Source organism: Emiliania huxleyi (genome assembly GCF_000372725.1).
Source record: "Emiliania huxleyi CCMP1516 unplaced genomic scaffold EMIHUscaffold_1, whole genome shotgun sequence".
NCBI classification, from domain to species: Eukaryota; Haptophyta; order Isochrysidales; family Noelaerhabdaceae; genus Emiliania; species Emiliania huxleyi.
Window position 1 is genome coordinate 282,862 of NW_005202428.1, and position 18,270 is coordinate 301,131.

The 18,270-nt window shown below is 66.2% G+C and overlaps 2 protein-coding genes across 2 annotated transcripts; one reads left to right on the top strand and one right to left on the bottom strand.

Annotated features, from left to right (window-relative positions):
• Window positions 1-45: 45 nt before the first annotated feature.
• EMIHUDRAFT_447378 (hypothetical protein) lies at window positions 46-4,608 on the top strand (the record flags this gene model as incomplete). The annotated part of the gene is made up of 3 exons (XM_005793876.1): window positions 46-587; window positions 2,080-2,262; window positions 4,525-4,608. The coding sequence occupies 2 exons, from the start codon at window positions 46-48 to the stop codon at window positions 2,204-2,206; spliced, it is 669 nt and encodes a 222-aa protein (XP_005793933.1). The 3' UTR covers window positions 2,207-2,262; window positions 4,525-4,608.
• Window positions 4,609-11,450: 6,842 nt separating this feature from the next.
• Window positions 11,451-12,736, bottom strand: EMIHUDRAFT_53483 (hypothetical protein; the record flags this gene model as incomplete). Its single annotated transcript, XM_005793877.1, has 4 exons — window positions 11,451-11,535; window positions 11,793-11,866; window positions 11,994-12,101; window positions 12,206-12,736. Coding segments are annotated over 4 exons (798 nt in total), but the record flags the coding sequence as incomplete, so codon positions are not given.
• Window positions 12,737-18,270: the final 5,534 nt, after the last annotated feature.

Consider the following 18,270-nt stretch of genomic DNA (forward strand, 5'->3'; position numbering starts at 1 on the left):
AAGCTCCGGCCTCGCGACGCCGCGTCGCTCTCCGCTCTCTCAGGGATGCCGCCGCTCTGGCCGCAAGTCGTCGACACAGTCTGCTCGGCCGGCGTGCTGCCGCGCAAGGAGCTCTTCGAGGCGTGGGAGGTGGCCGTGTGCGTCGACGCTGCGTTCCCGGCGATTCCGCTCGTCGCGGACCTGGCTGCTGGCCACGGCCTGCTCGCGTGGCTCTTGCTGCTGCTCGGCGCTCGGCGCGGCGTCCGCCGCCGGGCCGTGTGCGTCGACACACGCCTCCCTGACGCGGCGCTCTCGCTGAGCGACGCCTTTGGCGAGCGCTGGCCCGAGCTGCGCGGTCAGCACCAGTACGTCGAGGGGACGTTGGACGCGGTGAGCGCCGCGCCCGGCGAGGCGCTCTTCACGTCGGTGCACGCTTGCGGTCCGCTCTCGGACCGCGTGATCGAGCGCGCTGTGGCCAGCGCCTGCCCCGTCGCCCTCGTCCCCTGCTGCCACTCGCTCCGCAAGCAGCCGCCTCCGCCGCCCTTTACTCGCGCGGCGCTCGAGGCGGCTCCCGCACCACCCACGGGACTGACCGCACACTGGGTTCGGTACTCTGGAGGTATGGTACTAGGTGGCAGCCGCGGTCCTCGGCCAGCCGGCGGCGATCGACGGCTTTCGGATCGCGTCGCTGCGCGGCCGCGGCTACAGCATCGATCTGCGGCACATCCCGGCCGACATCTCCCCATACAACTCCCTCCTCCTCGCCACGCCGCCGGCGGACGCCGCCGCAGCGGCGGCGGCGGCCGCCGACGCGCGCGCGTCCGCCGCGGCCTCGCGCGCCGCGGTGGGGTCAATAGAGGGGAAGGGCCACGGGGGAGGGAGGGGGCGGAAGGCGCAGTGCGTCTCGCACTCCTCGTGCTTTGGGGCGCGGCCTGCTCGCTGCTGCCGCCGCCGCTTCCACACACCGAAGAGGCCCCACGCCAGACAGCGCGGGGCACCCTTCTGAGAACCCCTTTGAGAGCAGCACGTTTCTGAGCCCAACGAGAGCTCACGGGGAGACGTGAGCTCGGCGACCTCGAGGCGGGGAGTGTACCAGACAGCGGCGTGGCACGTAGGTCCCGGCACAGAAGCGGCGCGCGCGGGAGAGCGGGCCGCGCTCGCAGTGGCCGGGCGACATACCCCTGGGCGACGGGCTGGCCGTGGCGGAGATGGCGGGCCGGAGGTGCGCCGCCGGGGCAGCACCGCACGTCCTTTGGGTAGTCCTCCCCCCCCCCCCCCCAAACACCCACCCACCACCATCACCACCACTCACGCACGCACACGCACGCACGCACGCACGCACGCGCGCACGCGCGCGCACGCGCACGCACGCACGCGCGCACGCACACGCACACACACACGCGCGCGCACGCACACACGCACACCTCACCCACGCACGCTTCCTCTGCTGAGGCATCCAGCCCCTCCCCCCTCTCCCTCCCTTCCCTGCCTCAAGGCCCCCGACATGGAGCCGCGACATCGAGGTCTCGGCCTGGATGGGGGAGAAAGAAATGAAGGGATTCATCGGTTAACTCGTCCCTTCCTTAACTATCGAGGTCTCGCTCTGGATGGAGGAGAGCGGGCCCGTCACTGCCGCGACACTGCTCACCCTCGCTCGCGCCGCCGTGGGCGCGCCGTGGGCAGACCGGCGCAAGGGTGGCGGCGAGGGCGGCGAGGGCGGTGCCGGCGAGGGCGGTGCCGGCTGGCGGCCTCACCGCACAGTGGCGGAGGGGGGTAGCGAAGGCGAGGCCGCGTGGGATGCGGCGGCGGCGGTGGCGGCGGCTGTTGCCGGGGCGAGGGCCGAAGGCGGGGGCGAAGGCCGGGGCGAAGGCGGGGGCGAAGGCGGGGGCGAAGGCGGGGGCGAAACCACACCCGTCGCCGGCACGGCGTCTGCAGAGGGGGAGGCGAGCGGCGTGCAGATTGCGGTGCGGCTCCGCGATGTGTTCCGTGAGCCCGCCGCGGGCCGCCGCGCTTGCTCGTACCGGCGCTCGCCCTCTCCGCGCCTCCGGCCGCCTCGCATCTCGTTTGCCTCCACCACCACTCGCACGTTTGCTGCCGTAGGCTCGAGTTCCGCGCGGTCGGCCGTCCCATCAGCAAGGGGGACGCCGGCATGTGGCAGGCGCGTGTGCGGGAGGCGCTCGGCCAATGGCAGCAACTGGAGAGCGAGGGAGGGTTTGTGCTTCGATGAGGCGTTTGCCAGAAAGCGCCAACGTTACGCAACTGCCGGCTTTATTAAATAAAAACCAATCGTGGCCAGTCCCGCTATGGATATGCCCAACCCACAAAATGAATACGCATCGCCTTATGCTCTGGTTTCGGGTGCGTAACACCTGGTGCGTAGACAGGCGCAGTTATCAAAATACAGCAGATATGAAGGCCGGCCCTCACCCCGGACCTGCTCACAGCGCATATTTTCCTTCGAAACCAGCACAGAATACTTCAATGTTGGCCCTGCCCCGCACTTACGCAGCATAATTTTACCAATTCAGGCCAATGACGACCGTGATACACATGACGTATCATGTATCCGCATACGTACCCCCTCCTGGCGCCACAGCCTGGAGGCGCTGACGTACTACGTATACGCATTATGTTTCTGCACTCGCCAAAACGCCCGCGAGACGATTGCCTGGCCAATGATTTCAGGCTCCCGCGCTGCCTTGCTCAACGAATCCCAATTGTCAAACTCGCGAGAATCACGTGCGTCCGCTGCATGATGGCCCCGCCTCGGACCGCGTCGTCAGAGGGCGTTATGCTGATCCCAGCCATCACCAAGAGGAACACGACTGGCTACAAGAACGTGTCCTACAACCGGCGCGAGAAGAAGTTCACGGCGGAGGTGAATGCTGGCGGCACGCGTGTCCACCTCGGCTACTTCAACACCGCCGAAGAGGCGGCCACCGCTTACGCTCGGTCAGAGTACGGCCGCGCCGACGCCGCCAAGCTGCTGCAGCCCCGCCCCGCTCCCACTCCCGCTGGCGCCGAGGCGATACGGCAGGCGGAGAGGGAGGGCCTGACTCTGGCCACCAGCAGCAGCAACACCGGCTACAAAGGCGTCTACTACCGCCCGAAGGAGCGAGGCAGCAAGAAGTACAAGCTGGAGGAGAGGACTGGTGGCAAGCAAGTCACTCTCGGCTGGTTCGCCACCGCCGAGGAGGCGGCGCTCTTCTATGCCCGCAGGGAGGCGGGCAAGGACACGCTAGCCAGCGATCTCACTGCGCCGCCGCTGCCGCCGCCGCCGTCCTTGACCTCTGCGGAGCTGCCAGTGTACGAGCTCAGCATTCTGACGCCTGAGCAAATGGCCGCCAACCCGACATACAGTCCATCGTCCAATTTGGACTATAGTCGAGCGCGTCGGAGAGGTGTTTGGAGACAGGCTCATGATTATGCGGCAGCCCTAGCACTTGGAGCACTAGCGGCAGCGCCAACTTATGGCAGCCCTAGCGGCAGCGCCAGTGCGCGCACATAAAGGGGGGGGGTGGGGGGGTTAGGGGGTGGCTGTCGAGGGCTATGCCCGAGTCTGTTGTTACCAGCGCACATACAATCCTAGCCAGCTTATGGCAGCCCTAGCGGCAGCGCCAATTTATGGCAGCTGCCTAGCGGCAGCGCGAAGGTAGGGTAAGGGGTTAGGGTTAGGGGGGGGGTAGGTGTTTAGGGGTTAGGGGTTAGGGGTTAGGGGTTAGGGGTTAGGGGTTAGGGGTTAGGGGTTAGGGTTAGTGGTTAGGGGTTAGGGGTTAGGGGTTAGGTGGGCGGATCCGCGTCAGACGTATGCGTAATACGTGAGGCGTAACCCTTGCTGGCCGCCACTTCTCAGTCAAATCCGTCGTGCGTGTGCGTAATACGTGGGACGTAAGCTCCCCCCGGACACCCATGGCGACCGATGCGTTCAGACGTATGCGTAATACATGAGGCGTAACCCTTGCTGGCCGCCACTTCTCAGTCAAATCCGTCGTGCGTGTGCGTAATACGTGGGACGTAAGCTCCCCCCGGACACCCATGGCGACCGATGCATCAGACGTGTGCGTAATACATGAGGCATAATCCCCTCTCCGCCGCCGTTCACGGTCGAGAGCGTAGTGCATGTGCGTAATGCGTCGGTCATAGGCCCACCCAGCCCCGATTTACGATCCCACTGCGTAAGACGTGTGCGTAATACACCGTGCGTAGCGCCCCGAGAGAGCCTCTCTGGCAAAGCTTACATAAAACAGATGCGTGGTGCGTGGTGCGTAGCGGCCAGAAGGTCGGTGGTAACGATCGGTGCAAGAAGACGTGCGCATAATACGCAGCACATCTGAAATCACCGATCGGGCTTTCTGTCTGTACGCGTGAAGCGAGGCGTATGCGTGACGCATCACTGAGCCGCCACCCGGCTTGACACGGCACCAAAATACACGACGTCTCAGCGACGTCCTACGGACCGTGGGCATGGATGTGCATAAGGTGGCCAATAATTGCGTTAGTGGCTCTTACATATCCATAGCGGGACTGGCCACCTCCCATAAAAACAAACTATCCTACATGAGAAGGAAGACACCTGGGCCACACCTGGGGAGAATGCGTGCAAATGAATGTGCGCCTTTAATAGAGGTACAAACTACAATACCCTGCGAGTCAGTGGGCACAGACCCCGTTGGACCGTGAGTTGACCAGGGGTTGTGCGCCGGGCCCTCCTGCTCGGCTCCAGCCAGTAGACAAGTCTTGTCACTAACAGAGTAGAAGGATCTGACCTCGGGGCCGATGTGACCAAGCGCTGGTAGCGTGGTTTGACCTCTCACCCATGGTCTCACAGTGTGCCGGCAGTCGCCGAGCAGTGTCGCTCACACAAGCCGCAGCACAAGTGACTGAGGGCCAGTGAGGGCGAGCCCATCGCTGTCACAGCTGTGGCAGCCGCACAGTGGGCTGTGCTATCTGTGCAGAGCGTGTGAGCAGCCGAGGAGCTGCTCTCCAGGCTTCAGGCGCAAAGAGCTGCATGCCACCGAAAGCGCTGTCGAGGTTCGCCGAGCGCGGCGCAGGTTGAGGGAAGCCGCCACAGACGAGCGCGTTGCGCCTGCCCGCCGGGACCATAGGTCGTCCGGCTTTGCCGACGGGCGACGTGGACGGGACACAGGGACGGGCGAACCACGTACCCCAACAAGCATGATCCAGAGAACGGCTCGGGGCATTGTACTACATAGTGCGGGACCTGGGGCAGCAACCAACGACCTGGATGGGGACGGGGTGCTGCGCAACCGACGCTAATGTGTTTATCACAGTAGCCCCGGGACGGGGGGGGGGGGGGCGGGCCTCACCCGGGACTCTCACCCCGAGACCCCACCCCGGGACGCGCCGGCTGCGGGTGAGGCCCCACCCCCGGGGCAGTGAGGGGCAGGGGCGGGGCGGAGCTCCTCAGAGTGAGGCCCGCCCCGGGGGCACCCCCACCCCCCCCACCCCGCCCCCCGGGCACCCGACCCGCCCTCAGCTCTCAGCTCCCCACCACGCAAGGTGCAGCGGACCGGCCTGGTGGGCAAGCGGACGATGAAGACCTTTGGCGGCTATGGCACCTTCGTCGGAGATATCGTCTCTTACGACCCGGAGACGGGATGTTACCAGCAGGTCACCTATGAGGACGGCGACAAGGAGGGCTTCTCGCGAGCCTCTGTCCAGGCTGGCGTGCGGCGATTCCAGGCCCAGGCAAAGTATGCGATCCGTCTCGCCGAGGCGCGCTTTTTTGCGTCCGCCTCGGTAGATGTTAGAGACTTTGTGCGTTTGAGCGCGGCCCACCGGCCGGTGGCGCGCATGCCGAGCCAGAGTCCTCGCGACCGGTGCCAGCGGCAGCGGTCGCGCGCGGCTGTAGCCGCGTAGGAGCCCTGGGTCGGCCACCGTGGCCACTGCCCAAGGCAGCGGCCACCATGGCAGCGCGCTACGGCGTCTGAAGAAAGAACTCGCTCGCCACACACTGGCCGACACTCGCTCAGTCGCTCTCAGGCTCAGACTCCGAGGACACTCTCGCTCAATCACTCAGACTCCAGCTCTCCGACCGGGGCCGCCGCCTACCAATGCGAAGGCGGTGCCGTGAATGCACCGGCTGCCTGGCGACGGAATGCGGCACCTGCCGCGAGTGCCTTGACCGGCTGCGGTTTGGCGGTAAGGGGGTTCGCAAAAAGCTGTGCCGCCGTCGCAAATGTCTAAACCCTCAGCTCGCAGGGCGTATCCATGTCGCCGCCAAGCCCGCCGCCGCCGCTCCCGCCGCCACCGTTTCTGCCGCCGCCCCGCCGCGGGATGCAATGCTGCCGCTGCTCATCCGGCAGGCGCGAGCGCACCTCTCGCGGCTCAGGCGCCTCCCTGCTCCGCACGGCTACCTCCTCGCCTCCGTCCTGGCGTCCTCCGCCTCCGCCGTCGCCACCTCAGTCTCCGCCGCCTCCGCATCCACTTCCGCCTCCGCCGCCGCCTCCTCCTCCGTCCCCGCCTCCGCCTCCGCCTCCTCGTTTCCGTGCACGGGCGGGTTTAGGCAGCATCATCCCGACTTGCCAGGCAATGATAGACATAATGGGGACGCGCTCAGAATGCTACGAGAGTGGCGCCCCAGTTGATCAACAGAAGGATCTCATGTGCCAATGCATCAGAGAGAATGCGGATAATATGTGCCAGCCGAGCCCGGCCGATGGCTGCCTGGCATGCTACGGCTGCCTTCACCCGCCATCGCCACCGCCACCGCAGCACCCCCCGCTCCCGCCGCCGCACCCACCCGCTCCGCCGCCGTCGCCGCCGCCGCCACCGCCGCCGTCACCGCCGGCATGCCCCTACTCCGCCGTCGTCAACACCGAGACGGAGTGCGATACGGGTGATTCGTGTGCGTTTCTTTGGCAGCTCGCGCAGATGGACTGTGACGACCTCTTTCACTATTCCTACTGTGGTTGCGAGAGCCTCAGAAGATGCTACAACGTGCCAGGTGATACGGAATGGAACGACAGAACGAAAGGATGGTGGGTTACTTCACGTCCTGCACCGAGTGCTACTGCCCAAGCGTTCACAACTCGAAACCACGCCTCCGCTTCTGGCCGGAAAAGCCGCAATGCGCTCTGTCGCCGGCTCCAGCGCCCGTGCCAAGTCCCTCACCGAACCCGACGCGCTCGCCCGCGCAGAGCCCCTCGCCGAATCCCACGCCCTCGCCCTGGCCGGACGGGGATGGGGTCTGTTGCGCACCTTATCAATCTTGGGGACAGAGTTACTACTATGTGCCCACATGGCCACTATGTCGGAAGCCGACTGTCGCCTCGTACCCCGATGTCGAGTTTCAGTGCCGAGATGGACCGCATGGGATCTCCTCGGACCATTCTCACAGTGGCTGCCCACCCAACATCGCCATTCTGCCCGCCCCCCCCCGCCGGCCCCGCCAGCACCCCCATACTTGTGCCAGACGGGAAACAACTTCTTCGACAACACAATCGGGCCCCCAGTCATCAGCGGCGGGCGTCCCGCCAACTACAGGTGTTGTGGCGCAATCCACGTCGGCAACTGCGCCAGCCCTCCCTACCCATGGGAGCAGCTTTGGGGAGGATGGGGGCCAAGTACCGGCGGCGAGGGGAGCTACGGAAACTGCAACTCTGAACACGCCCCGAAAACGGTCCCCTGCAAGAGCTACCAGGGAGAACTCTACAACTGCTTCAACTGCAGGATACGGATCTTCTCCCAGCCGATTTCGACGACATCCGCTTTTCCTCGTCGGGCACATCCGTGACCGCTAGAAAGTACGACAGCTCGGATCGCAAAGGAGCCTGGGGTCAGAACCTGTGGATCGTATGCGACGGCGACCCGGCCCAAGGTAGGGGCGAATGCGCCCCAGTGCCTCCTTAGATTGAGAGAGTGTGATGAGAAGTCATGTGATGAGTCTAACGGGACCCGGGACCGTGTGGGGCTAGTTCCATTTCACAGTGGCGCAGCGCGAGTGTTGGTAACCCCCCCCCCCCCACACACACACAACACACACAACACACAACACACACACACACACACACACACACACACACACACACACACACACACACACACACACACACACACACACACACACACACACACACACACACACACACACACACACACACACACACACACACACACACACACACACACACACACACACACACACACACACACACACACACACACACACACACACACTTACCAGTGGGGGGGGGAACCTCACTCACTCACATCCAGGGCCGGGGAGCTACAGTTATAAGGCCAGGTGCTCGGCATCGGGTTACGCCGGTTACGGAGCCCACCGCATCCATGTGGAGAAGTTTACCTTACCTTTCCTTACCTTACACCGCATCCCACTCCCACCCCGGGGTACGGGGGGGTTACCAATATCTCCGGCACCCGTTGTGGGGGGTTACCAACGCGACCCCCGACCCCAGGGTCGGCAGTCGGCTCGCTCGACTGATTGTCGGAAGCTGTCGCTCAATCACTCAGACTCCTCTCTCCGACCGGCGCGCCTACCAATGCGAGGGCGGTGCCGTGAATGCACCGGCTGCCTGGCGACGGATTGCGGCACCTGCCGCGAGTGCCTTGACCGGCTGCGGTTTGGCGGTAAGGGGGTTCGCAAAAAGCTGTGCCGCCGTCGCAAATGTCTAAACCCTCAGCTCGCAGGGCGTATCCATGTCGCCGCCAAGCCCGCCGCCGCCGCTCCCGCCGCCACCGTTTCTGCCGCCGCCCCGCCGCGGGATGCAATGCTGCCGCTTCTCATCCGGCAGGCGCGAGCGCACCTCTCGCGGCTCAGGCGCCTCCCTGCTCCGCACGGCTACCTCCTCGCCTCCGTCCTGGCGTCCTCCGCCTCCGCCGTCGCCACCTCAGTCTCCGCCGCCTCCGCCTCCACTTCCGCCTCCGCCGCCTCCTCCTCCTCCGTCCCCGCCTCCGCCTCCGCCTCCGCATCCACTTCCGCCTCCGACGGCGCCGCGGCCCTCGCCTCCGCCTCCGCCTCCTCAATTCCGCCCTCGCCCGTCCCCGGCTGCTTCTGCGCCCTCCCAGCCAGCCCGGGCGCCTTCCAGACCCTCGCCGTCCCCGACGCCGCCGCCGCCCCCGGCGGCACGTTCCATCGCTGGCAGACAGGTATGCTCACACGTGCGATCCCCGGCCCCCCCGCCGTCGCCGTCTCCGCCACAGGCAGCGCGCGGGGTGGGGAGTCGTGCCGGTCGCCGCTGCGCAGCGAATGGGACGAGCTGCTCGCCCCCGCAACCCGCGAGGGCGGCGCGGAGGAGACTGGCTCTGTTGCCGCCGCCGTTCCGCTGGCGCCGTTGACTGCAGCCAGCCCCGCACTAGCCGCACCGCTGCTCCCCGCGCTCGCCTCGACTCTCGCCCGGACTTTGGCCTCCGACGGCGCCGCGGCCCTCGCCGCCGCACCCTCCGCCGCCGCGCCCGGGCGGGCAAAGCGTGCTACTTGAGGTGAGTATGTGAACGGCGCCTCTTCACGGCACGCGCTGTGAGCAGGTGGGGCGCCATCGTCGACGAGTGGGCAGAGTAGCCTAGATGCCGGATTGCGGATCCGTGTACTCCGATTGGCACTCAAACACACATTCAGCGGTATGCAGCTGTCTCCATTCATACAGCGCGTTGGCTCTCGGAATTGCGCTGCACGCACCCTTCGCATTCCCGCCCTGACTGTGGCATTCTCGTGAGGTCAGGCAAACGAGTTGGATCTGCTGGAGGGGGCCGGTAAGTGCCATGCGGCAGACCCGGCGGCACCGCCTTCGCCGTTTCCCTCGCCGCCGGAGCTTGCCCCTCCTTCCCGGATCTCGCCACCGCTGCTCCCCTTTGCATCCCAGATGCCTGGAGGCTCCAGCATGGCGACCATGGGCCTCAGCCACAGCGGCCGTGTCGAGAGCTCTGCGCGGAGCCAGATGCACTCGCTGACCCTCGTCTTCTCCGACCCCGACGAGGAGATGCTCTTCCGGCGAAACATGCTCACCGTCCTCAAGCGGATTCACGTGGCGGCCGGCGGCTTCGGACTAAGCCTCTTCGTGGTGATGTGGGCTGCATCGGCCCAGATCCTGCATACGCTCTGGGCGCCCTGGTGTGTCGGGGTTCTGACGATCTTCCTGCTGTACCACGCTCGCCCTGCCGACGGCGACACGGTACGGATGCTCTTCGTGCTGCTGCCAGTGATCGCGTTCACGGCGAACATTGCCCTCGCTCTCCTGCATGGCCTCGAACCGATCGCCGAGTTTGAGCACGCGGTGTGGTGCGTGGCCGGTGTGCTGCAACTGGTCTTCCCGTTTCTCCTCGCGAGCCCGCCACGATTCAAGCTGTGCATTTACCATGCAAACTTCGTCGGCTACAGCGTGCTCACACTCGGCGGCTACTTTGGCGACGTGCTGCGCGCGGCCTGCATGGGCGCCTTTCTGCTCGGCACTTCCCTGACGCTGGGCAACGCGATCGAGCGTGCCCAGCGGCTCTCGTTCCTGCACGCGCGCGCAGAGGCACGAGCAGCGGCAGCGATGCGCGAGAAGGAGCGCGACGTGGAGCGCGAGGCGTAACGGAAGCTCGAGGTTCGGCTCTTCCGCGGAGCGGGGCAGCCCCACAAGAGCTCCAAGGAGGGCGAGGAGTTGAACCGCCTGGCCGCGGCCATGCCCCCCCCCCCTCCCTCTCCTCCTCCTGCGCGCACAAGCTCGTTCCTTTTGCGAGCCGGAAAACGGCGGTCTGCATGCACATGCACATGCACATGTCCATGTGGTAGGATATGTAGGTAGGTATGTTGCGACTAGCCGGGGTCGTCCTCCCGAATCTCACAGTACTCAGTAGAGGTGTGTCGCCGATTTATTTATCCTTTCTTCACTTTTTTGTCACGCGGCGGAAAACTCTGCGGACGGGGGCGTTGTTTGCGCACACGCGACGAACACCGCTGCACGGGGCCGACAGCGACTGCACGACCCACCGGTCCTCGTCAAGCTCTGCGCCCCGCGCCGCCGTCCACGAGGGCCTGCAAGCCGCGCCGTAGCCTCGCCGCCGCCTCTCGCGTCTGCTCGAGCGGCAAGTTGGCGTAGCAGACGCGGATGTGGCCCGGCGCCCCGCACGCAGATCCGGGGATGAGCGCGACGCCGTGCTCTTCCGCGAGCGTCCGCACCGCGGCCACGTCGTCAGCCGCGTGCGGCGGCAGCCGCGCCACGAGGTAGATTGCGCCTAGCCACATTCATGCTGAGCTCGTGCGAATCGGCTCGTGAAAAGGTAGCCGCGCCGCGTGGCAGAGGGCGCCGGAGCCGCCCTGCACCGCGCCATCGCCGAGCGGCGCGAGGGCGGCGAGGACGAGCGCCTTCTGCTCCGCGAGCCCCGCAACGCGCTGCGACACCCAGCCGCGGCCGGCGGCGAGGGCGCCGAGGGCGACCTTTCGTTGGCAATGAACAACGATCCGCCCTGGTTCTGGCGCCAGCCACGGGGCGCCGAGAGCGGCCAACCTTTTGCGAGGCGATCGACGGGCAGATGGCGATGGTGTCTTGCACCTTCAGCATCTCGGGCGCGAGGGCGGCCGGGAAGGAGACGTACCTGGTTGGGAAGCGAGCATCATCAGTCACTGTGGATCGCACCTCCGGCGCGAGGGCAGTGACGGAGGCGTCGGACATGGCGGCGGCGGCGGAGGAGGGGCTCCCCAAGAAGAAGAAGAAGAAGAAGAAGGACAAGGCGCGCGCCGAAGCCCCGCGAAGCCCTCCCCTCTCTCTCTCTCTCTGTGCTACATGTCCATCACCGACTGCGAATGACGTACTCAATCCGTTCCTTCGGTAGGCCGGGGAGCAGACACGCACCCCACTCGCCAGCCCATCATGCCGAACGCCTTCGAGAAGGAGAAGACGTTGATCACGTGCTCGCCGGAGACGCACTCGTGCGGCGCCTTACGGGACGTGTCCGGGACATGTCCGGGACATGTCCCAGAGCAGCGCCGCCCAGCCTCGCGACTCATCCGCCTCGCCCGCGTACTCGAAGTGCTCGTAGGTGTTGTCCACCACCTGCAGGACACGTGCCGGACATGACCCGGACATGACGCGTGCGGAGAAGTGCTCCTGCCGGCTGTCCGCCACCAGCCAGACGCCGTGCGACGCGCAGAGCCGGCTCGCCTCGTCCAGCGTACCGCGCGGGATCATCACGCCCGTGGGGTTGCCTAGGATGCAGAAGCGGTGAATGGTGAATGGCGGAGGAGAGCGCAGTCATGTGTCGCCACGCCGGTGGCGTTGCCAGGGTTGACCAGCGTCAGCATCCGGAGCGGAGGCCTATCGCCGCGGGCGCGCGCCTCCAGCTCCGCCCTCAGCGCGCCGATGTCGGGCTGCAGGTCCGGCAGCGAGGGGGGCAGCCACAGGTCGAGCTGTGAGCCGGTCATCTGCAACGCCATGAGGTGGTTGAAGTAGTACGGTCGGAAGAGGGCGGCGGCGTCGCCCGCGTCGAGCAGCGAGAGCACCACGTTCGTGTACGCCTGGTTCGCTCCCGCGGTCACCATCACCTCGCCGCCGTCGATGCCGTTCTCGACGCGCAGCTTCTCCTTGAGCGCGGCGCGCAGTTCGGGAAGGCCGTCGTCGGGACCGTAGAGGCTGGTGCTCCGCTCGCCCATCGCGGCGACGCCCGCGGCCAGTGCCGCCTCGGGTGGCGGCCAGTGCACGATGCCCTGTGCGAGCGAGAGGACGCCCTCCCTGCCACGCAGCATCTGCTGCATCTGCACAATGCAGGGAGTGTCGGTGGCGCGGACGCGCTTGCTGGCCTGCGTGGCCATGCTGCGGGCGCCACGCATGCACGCCAAGTGGATCGCGATAAAAGACCTAGGCTTTGCAGATCGAGGCAGCAGTCGAGGAGCAGCAGTCGAGGAGAAGAAGAAAAACGAGGTCCTACTACGTCAGAAAAACGAAATCCGGTGGGTGAGAAGGATATCCTTTGGCCGCGTTGGGTAGCGAGGATTGGTGTAACCCGAGCCACGGAGGCGTGTTTTCTGGCGGCCGACCGTCAGTGCACGGAGTTGCCACTTCTCCGACTGCCCCGGCTAGTTCCCTTGGCTGGAGTGCAGTTAGCAGCCTCACATCCAGGGCCGGGGAGCTGAGAAGCGCACCCAGCGAGCCGGATGATCGGGATCGGGCTACGGGCTAAAAAGAAAGAAAGAAAACAGACAACCCAAGGGAGGGATGGGAGGACGGCACGCCGCCACCACACACACAAGTCCGTTCAGACATGCCACACGCCCCTCGCAAGCGAGGTTGGTAGGCGCCCCTGGCGAGACCCGCAAGAGATGCCACACCACCCTCGTACCTATACTCCACCAATGAGAAGGTGAAGAGTGTTTGTTATGACCCCCCCCAATGAACATACCAGTGAGGGAGGGCGAGACGATCGAGGGGTCCCGTACCACGCGGAATCGGCCCTATCCAGTGCTCAAGTGCTCAAGGTGAAGAGATCTTATCGGCCAGGCGGGCAGGGCAGGCGGGCCGGCGGGGGCGGGGTCAGGGGAGACTATTCCAAGACTCGCGAGAGATGCCACACGCCCCTCGCGCGAGGCAGTTCGCAGAGCACCTCCTACCCACGCGAGGTTAGCAGCCACCCCTCGCAAGACTAGGGGGCGGCCCCTCACACGACTGCCCAGTGGGCCCAGGGATGGCGGTGGCGAGTCACTCCGGAGCAGAATAGAGGTGCGCACGAGGCAGGTGGCACAGCACGGCCCACCCCCTTCCACCCCCCCCTCGCCCTTCGCAGCATGTCGGTTCCCTAAAAGAAAGAAAACAGATATCGCAAGGGAGGGATGGGAGAACGGCACGCCGCCACCACACAGGGATTTTAAGGAGAGGTGTGTGATGCGCTAGCCGTCGCCCACCCATGTCGGTTCCTTGGGCGTTCACCGTGGCGGAAATTCTCTTTTTTATCGATCGCTTCGCGCCGTCTCAGGCTGATTCGTCCCCATGCTCCACTCCGGCGAGTTCTGGAAGAGGGGTGGCGCAAAGCACGCCGCCCTCATGCCGAGGCGGTTCACTCCCAGCGACGCCGCCGCGCGCCTCCTGGCATCCGGCCCGGAGCGGGCGCCGCTCCCCGTGCCACGCGACTGGCAGGCGCTCGGCTGGCAGGAGCTGCTGCTCGCGCGCGGCTGGCTGCGCCGCGACGAGTTCGCGGCGGCCGGCGCGGCGACGCAGGCGGAGGCGGTCAGCCTCCTCTCTTCGGCGCTCACCTACCCGCTCACCGCAGCGGCAGCAGTCGCGGCACTCTGCGCGCCCTCCGAGGGCGAGCCGCGGCGGATCTGTCTGGTCGGCGCGCGGGCGGAGGCGCTGCTCCCGCCGCACTTTTGGAGCGAGACTCGCGCGCTCGCCAGCGTCTGCGACGCGCCGCTCGAGATCTCGTTTGTCGGCCCGCGCGCTGCGCCGCCGTCTCCGCCCGCGAGCGAGGAGCCGGGGCTGGCGCTGCTGCGGCCGTCTCGCGGAGAGCTGTTCCACGAGTCCGCCCTCGGCCGGGCGCTGCTGCTCGGAGGTGGCGGTGGCGGCGGCGGCGCGGCGGGCGGCGCGGCGGGCGGCGCTGCGGGCGGCGCGGCAGCGGCCGCGTCTCTCGCCGTCAGCGCCTCGAAATCGGGAGGGCTGCTCTCGACGGGGCGGCCGGCGGGGGGAGCGGGCGCGCCGGCGCCCCTGCCCGACGCGTTCCTGCTCTTCAACCCGGGGCTCGGCCAGCCCGGCTGGGAGCGCGCGTGGTCGCCGACCTTGACGTACCTGGACATCGTCTCTTCACACCCACTGCTGTGAACAGGAGCGCGCGTGGTCGCCGACCTTGGCGGCGCTCTCTCGCGCGCGCCGGCCCGTGATCTTGACAGCCTTGGGCGAGGAGGACGCGCGGGCGGATGCCGCCTTCTACGCCCGCTGGCTGGAGGAGGAGGGGGGCGACGGAGGCGGGGGCACCGCGCCGGGCGGGCTGCGGTACGCCTCCAACCCGTGGGCCAGTCTCGTCAACACGGCGGCGGCGGGGGGCGCACCGTCGCGCGCGAACGCGCTCGTCGCAAGCTACACAGTGTGACTCGAGTCGGCCGTGCTGTCATTGTGCGTCGTTGTGCGTGCCGGGGCCCAGAGCCATTCCAGCAGGAGAATATCTTGTTGGGTTGCACATCGATGCGTGTGTTGAGCGACGTTTGGGTCGTCCTCCGGGTTCGCGTGTCTGTGTGCCACTTGCAGAGCGTTTGAGGCGCTTTTGCCACTTGCTGGAGCTCCTAGGTAGGCCTTGTTTGGCCCGCAGGGAAGGAGGCCAATTTGGGGGGGATAGTACCCCCGCCCCTACCGGGTACCCTAGAGCCTGCGCGCGAGTCCCTCTTCAACGACGCCTCACATTATATATATTTACACCGGACCTGCGCTCGGCACCGGGCACCGCCTCGGTATACAAAATGCGCCTGCGGGCGGACCCTCACAGATCACAGATCACACCGGACCTCACGCGCCCCACCGGCCGCCCGCGTATGTGCACGTGTGCAATGTATATGTCCACCTCCGGCGCACACGACGGCACGACCACCATCACGGTGTTCTTCGAAGGCACGGCCAACCCGATACGGCCCGTCGTGACGCAGATCGGCGAGCTGTTTGCGCTCTGCGATGCGCTCGACGTCACGGATCCGCAGGTCGCAGCGGGCGAGGCGAGCCATCTCAAGATGGGGTTCGATGGCTGTGGTGTCGTCGCGGGCCTGCCAGGTGCGCTCTTTGCATTCGGGCTCGCCCCGCAGTGCGACGCGGTCGTGGCGCGGCTGGAGGCGCTCGCCTCGTCCTCAGAGGCGTGTCGGCAGCGTCTGTCGGTCAACGTGCTCGGCCTCTCCCGGGGAGGCATCGCGGCGCTCCAGCTGGCGAAGAAGCTGGAGTCGGCCAGCACCGCGCTGCGCGACCGGCTCCGCCTCGCGCTGCTGCTCTTCGACCCCGTGCCCGGTAACCTCGTCTTCACGGCCCGCCACCTCGACTTCCTCGCCGCCGTCGGCATGCCAGGCGTCCTCACCACGGCCAGCGGCGTCTTGGACCTCTCCGCCTCGCCGGTGTCATCAGTGCTTGCCGTGTACCCGCACGAGCCGCTGCCCGACATCGCCTTCCACGCACCCCTCCTGCCCGCCAGCCTAGACGCGGAATACGGATTCACGTCTTCCAACCAGCACTCGAGAGACACGTCTCCGCTGTTTCCGCTGTATTCCGCTGTGTTCACTGTACTCCTATCCGCTGTATTCATGCGTCGCTCTGACCACGCTGCACACCACCGTCTTCCCGCCCTGAGGTTGGCGTCCTCAGCACGCAGGCCCGCCTACCCGCCCGCCGCGGAGGTGGTCGAGGACGCGACCCTCGGCTGCCACCAGGGAGCCCTCTACCCCGTCGGCCTCACGCGCGGCTCGCCCGTCGCCGCCGCGTGCCGCCTGTCCGCCCACCGGCTCGTCGAGGCGCTGCGTGAGAGAGGGACACGGCTGCGGCCGGCCGCCGGCGGCGGCGGCGCGTTCGCCTCCGAGTGCCTGCGCGATTGCGAGGCGGCGCTGCGCGAGCCAGAGCGGGCGAGCCGCCGGATCGCGCATTGCGCCGGCGGGCGATGGCGCCGAGACGTGGCCGAGATGTGGTCGGGTCGCCGTTGCGCCCGGGGCTCTCCTCCTCCCTCTCCGCCTGCTCCTCCTCCTCCCCCTCCTCCTCCTCCTCCTCCTCCTCCCCTCCACTCACACCACCTCCCTCCCTCCCAAGGCCCGGCCGGAGCGACTGTGCGGCGCGCGAGGTCGGCGCGCCTCCTCAACCGCCACCACCTGTGAACAGCGTCTCTTCACACCTACTGCTGTGAACAGGTCGGCGCGCCTCCTCAACCGCCACCACTTGGAACTACTCGCCGCCGAGGCGCCCGGCGAGGCACGCGCGCGCGTCGAGGCGGCGGTGGCGCAGCCCTCGGCGATGCCTCTCTTCCTGCTCTCGGTGCAGCGCGGCGGAGGCGAGGGCGGGGGTGCATCAGCCGCGCAGCGGCAGGCGCTGGATGCGCTGGCGTGGCTAGAAAGGAGGGGAGTCTAGCGTCAGCGGAGGACGAGACGGTGGCGGACGAAACAGGCGACGTGGCGTGTCTTGAGAGACGGCCCTCTGACTGTCTGAGAGAGATTTGTGAGCTCTTCCGTGTGCGGTGTGTGCGCACGCGTCTTTTGAGTCGTAGAGCTTTACCTGGCATGTAATTTTATGTACGTGTATCCGGTGCGTATCAAGGGGCGCTACACCTCTGGGGGGGCACCGACCACCGGTGGACCCCCTGCGCAGCACCAGCGACCAGCCCACTGCGGAAACGCGCGGGGCCCCGGGGCTCCACTAGTCTTTACTAGCACAAACTCCAAATAGAGGGGGCAGATTTGGAGATCTCGAGGAGTACACATACAGCGGATAGACCCTCTAACCATCAGAAAACTCCGACCTGATCGGTCGTACTGACCGCCGACAGATCTTCACTCCAGACAGCAGACACGAGACCCAGGCCGACGTCTGCACGCGGCCGGCCGGGCGAGAGGCTTGACACGATCCGACCCTGCGAGACCCTGACGCTGCTGCTCTAGCTATCAGACATGCACTGCTGACTGCTGCCACAATGTGCGACCGGTGCTGGCCCACTTGGCGGCCTTCCTTGGGCCAGGTACCAATTTTGTCGAATTTATTTCAAAATCTGCAGGCGCGGAGCGCCTGCGAAAATTTTGAAGAAATTTGCAGTCGGGCCTGATTTTCATCAAGATCTTTCAAATTTGCGGTGTGGAGTTGGGGGATGGGGGGTGGGTTAGATTAGGGTTATTATAGCATACTAGAGGTCCCCTGCGCGGGCCCCGCCCCCCCCCCTCCTGGGGGCGGGGCCCTTGCGACGGAGAAGAGGCCAAAATTGTACAGCAGCAGACGACGGACAACGAAGCAGTAGAGGCTTGCTAGGATAATTGTAAGGCCGCCGTCAGCCGGGTTTAGATGTGTCGTTTTCGCGGGGAGGTGCCTTAGTGCCAGGTGCACCACTCACACACACACACACCAGGTGCACCACTCACACACACACCAGAGAGGCCAAAATCACCCCGTTTTTGCCCATTTTCGGTCATCCGTCAAAATATCTGAAGATCTGACCGGGGGATTCTCCCCAAACCTTGCTCAGCTGATCCAGCCTGGGGGGAAGGCCAGCCCTGGGCAAAGAAACCAGCACCTCATCGGGCTTCCCTGAGCGTCACAGCTCGGTGATCGCGCCGGCCGGACACCACTGTAACGTCCGTTCCGGGCATTTGAACGCGACCTTCGGGGGCAAAGACATGGGCTC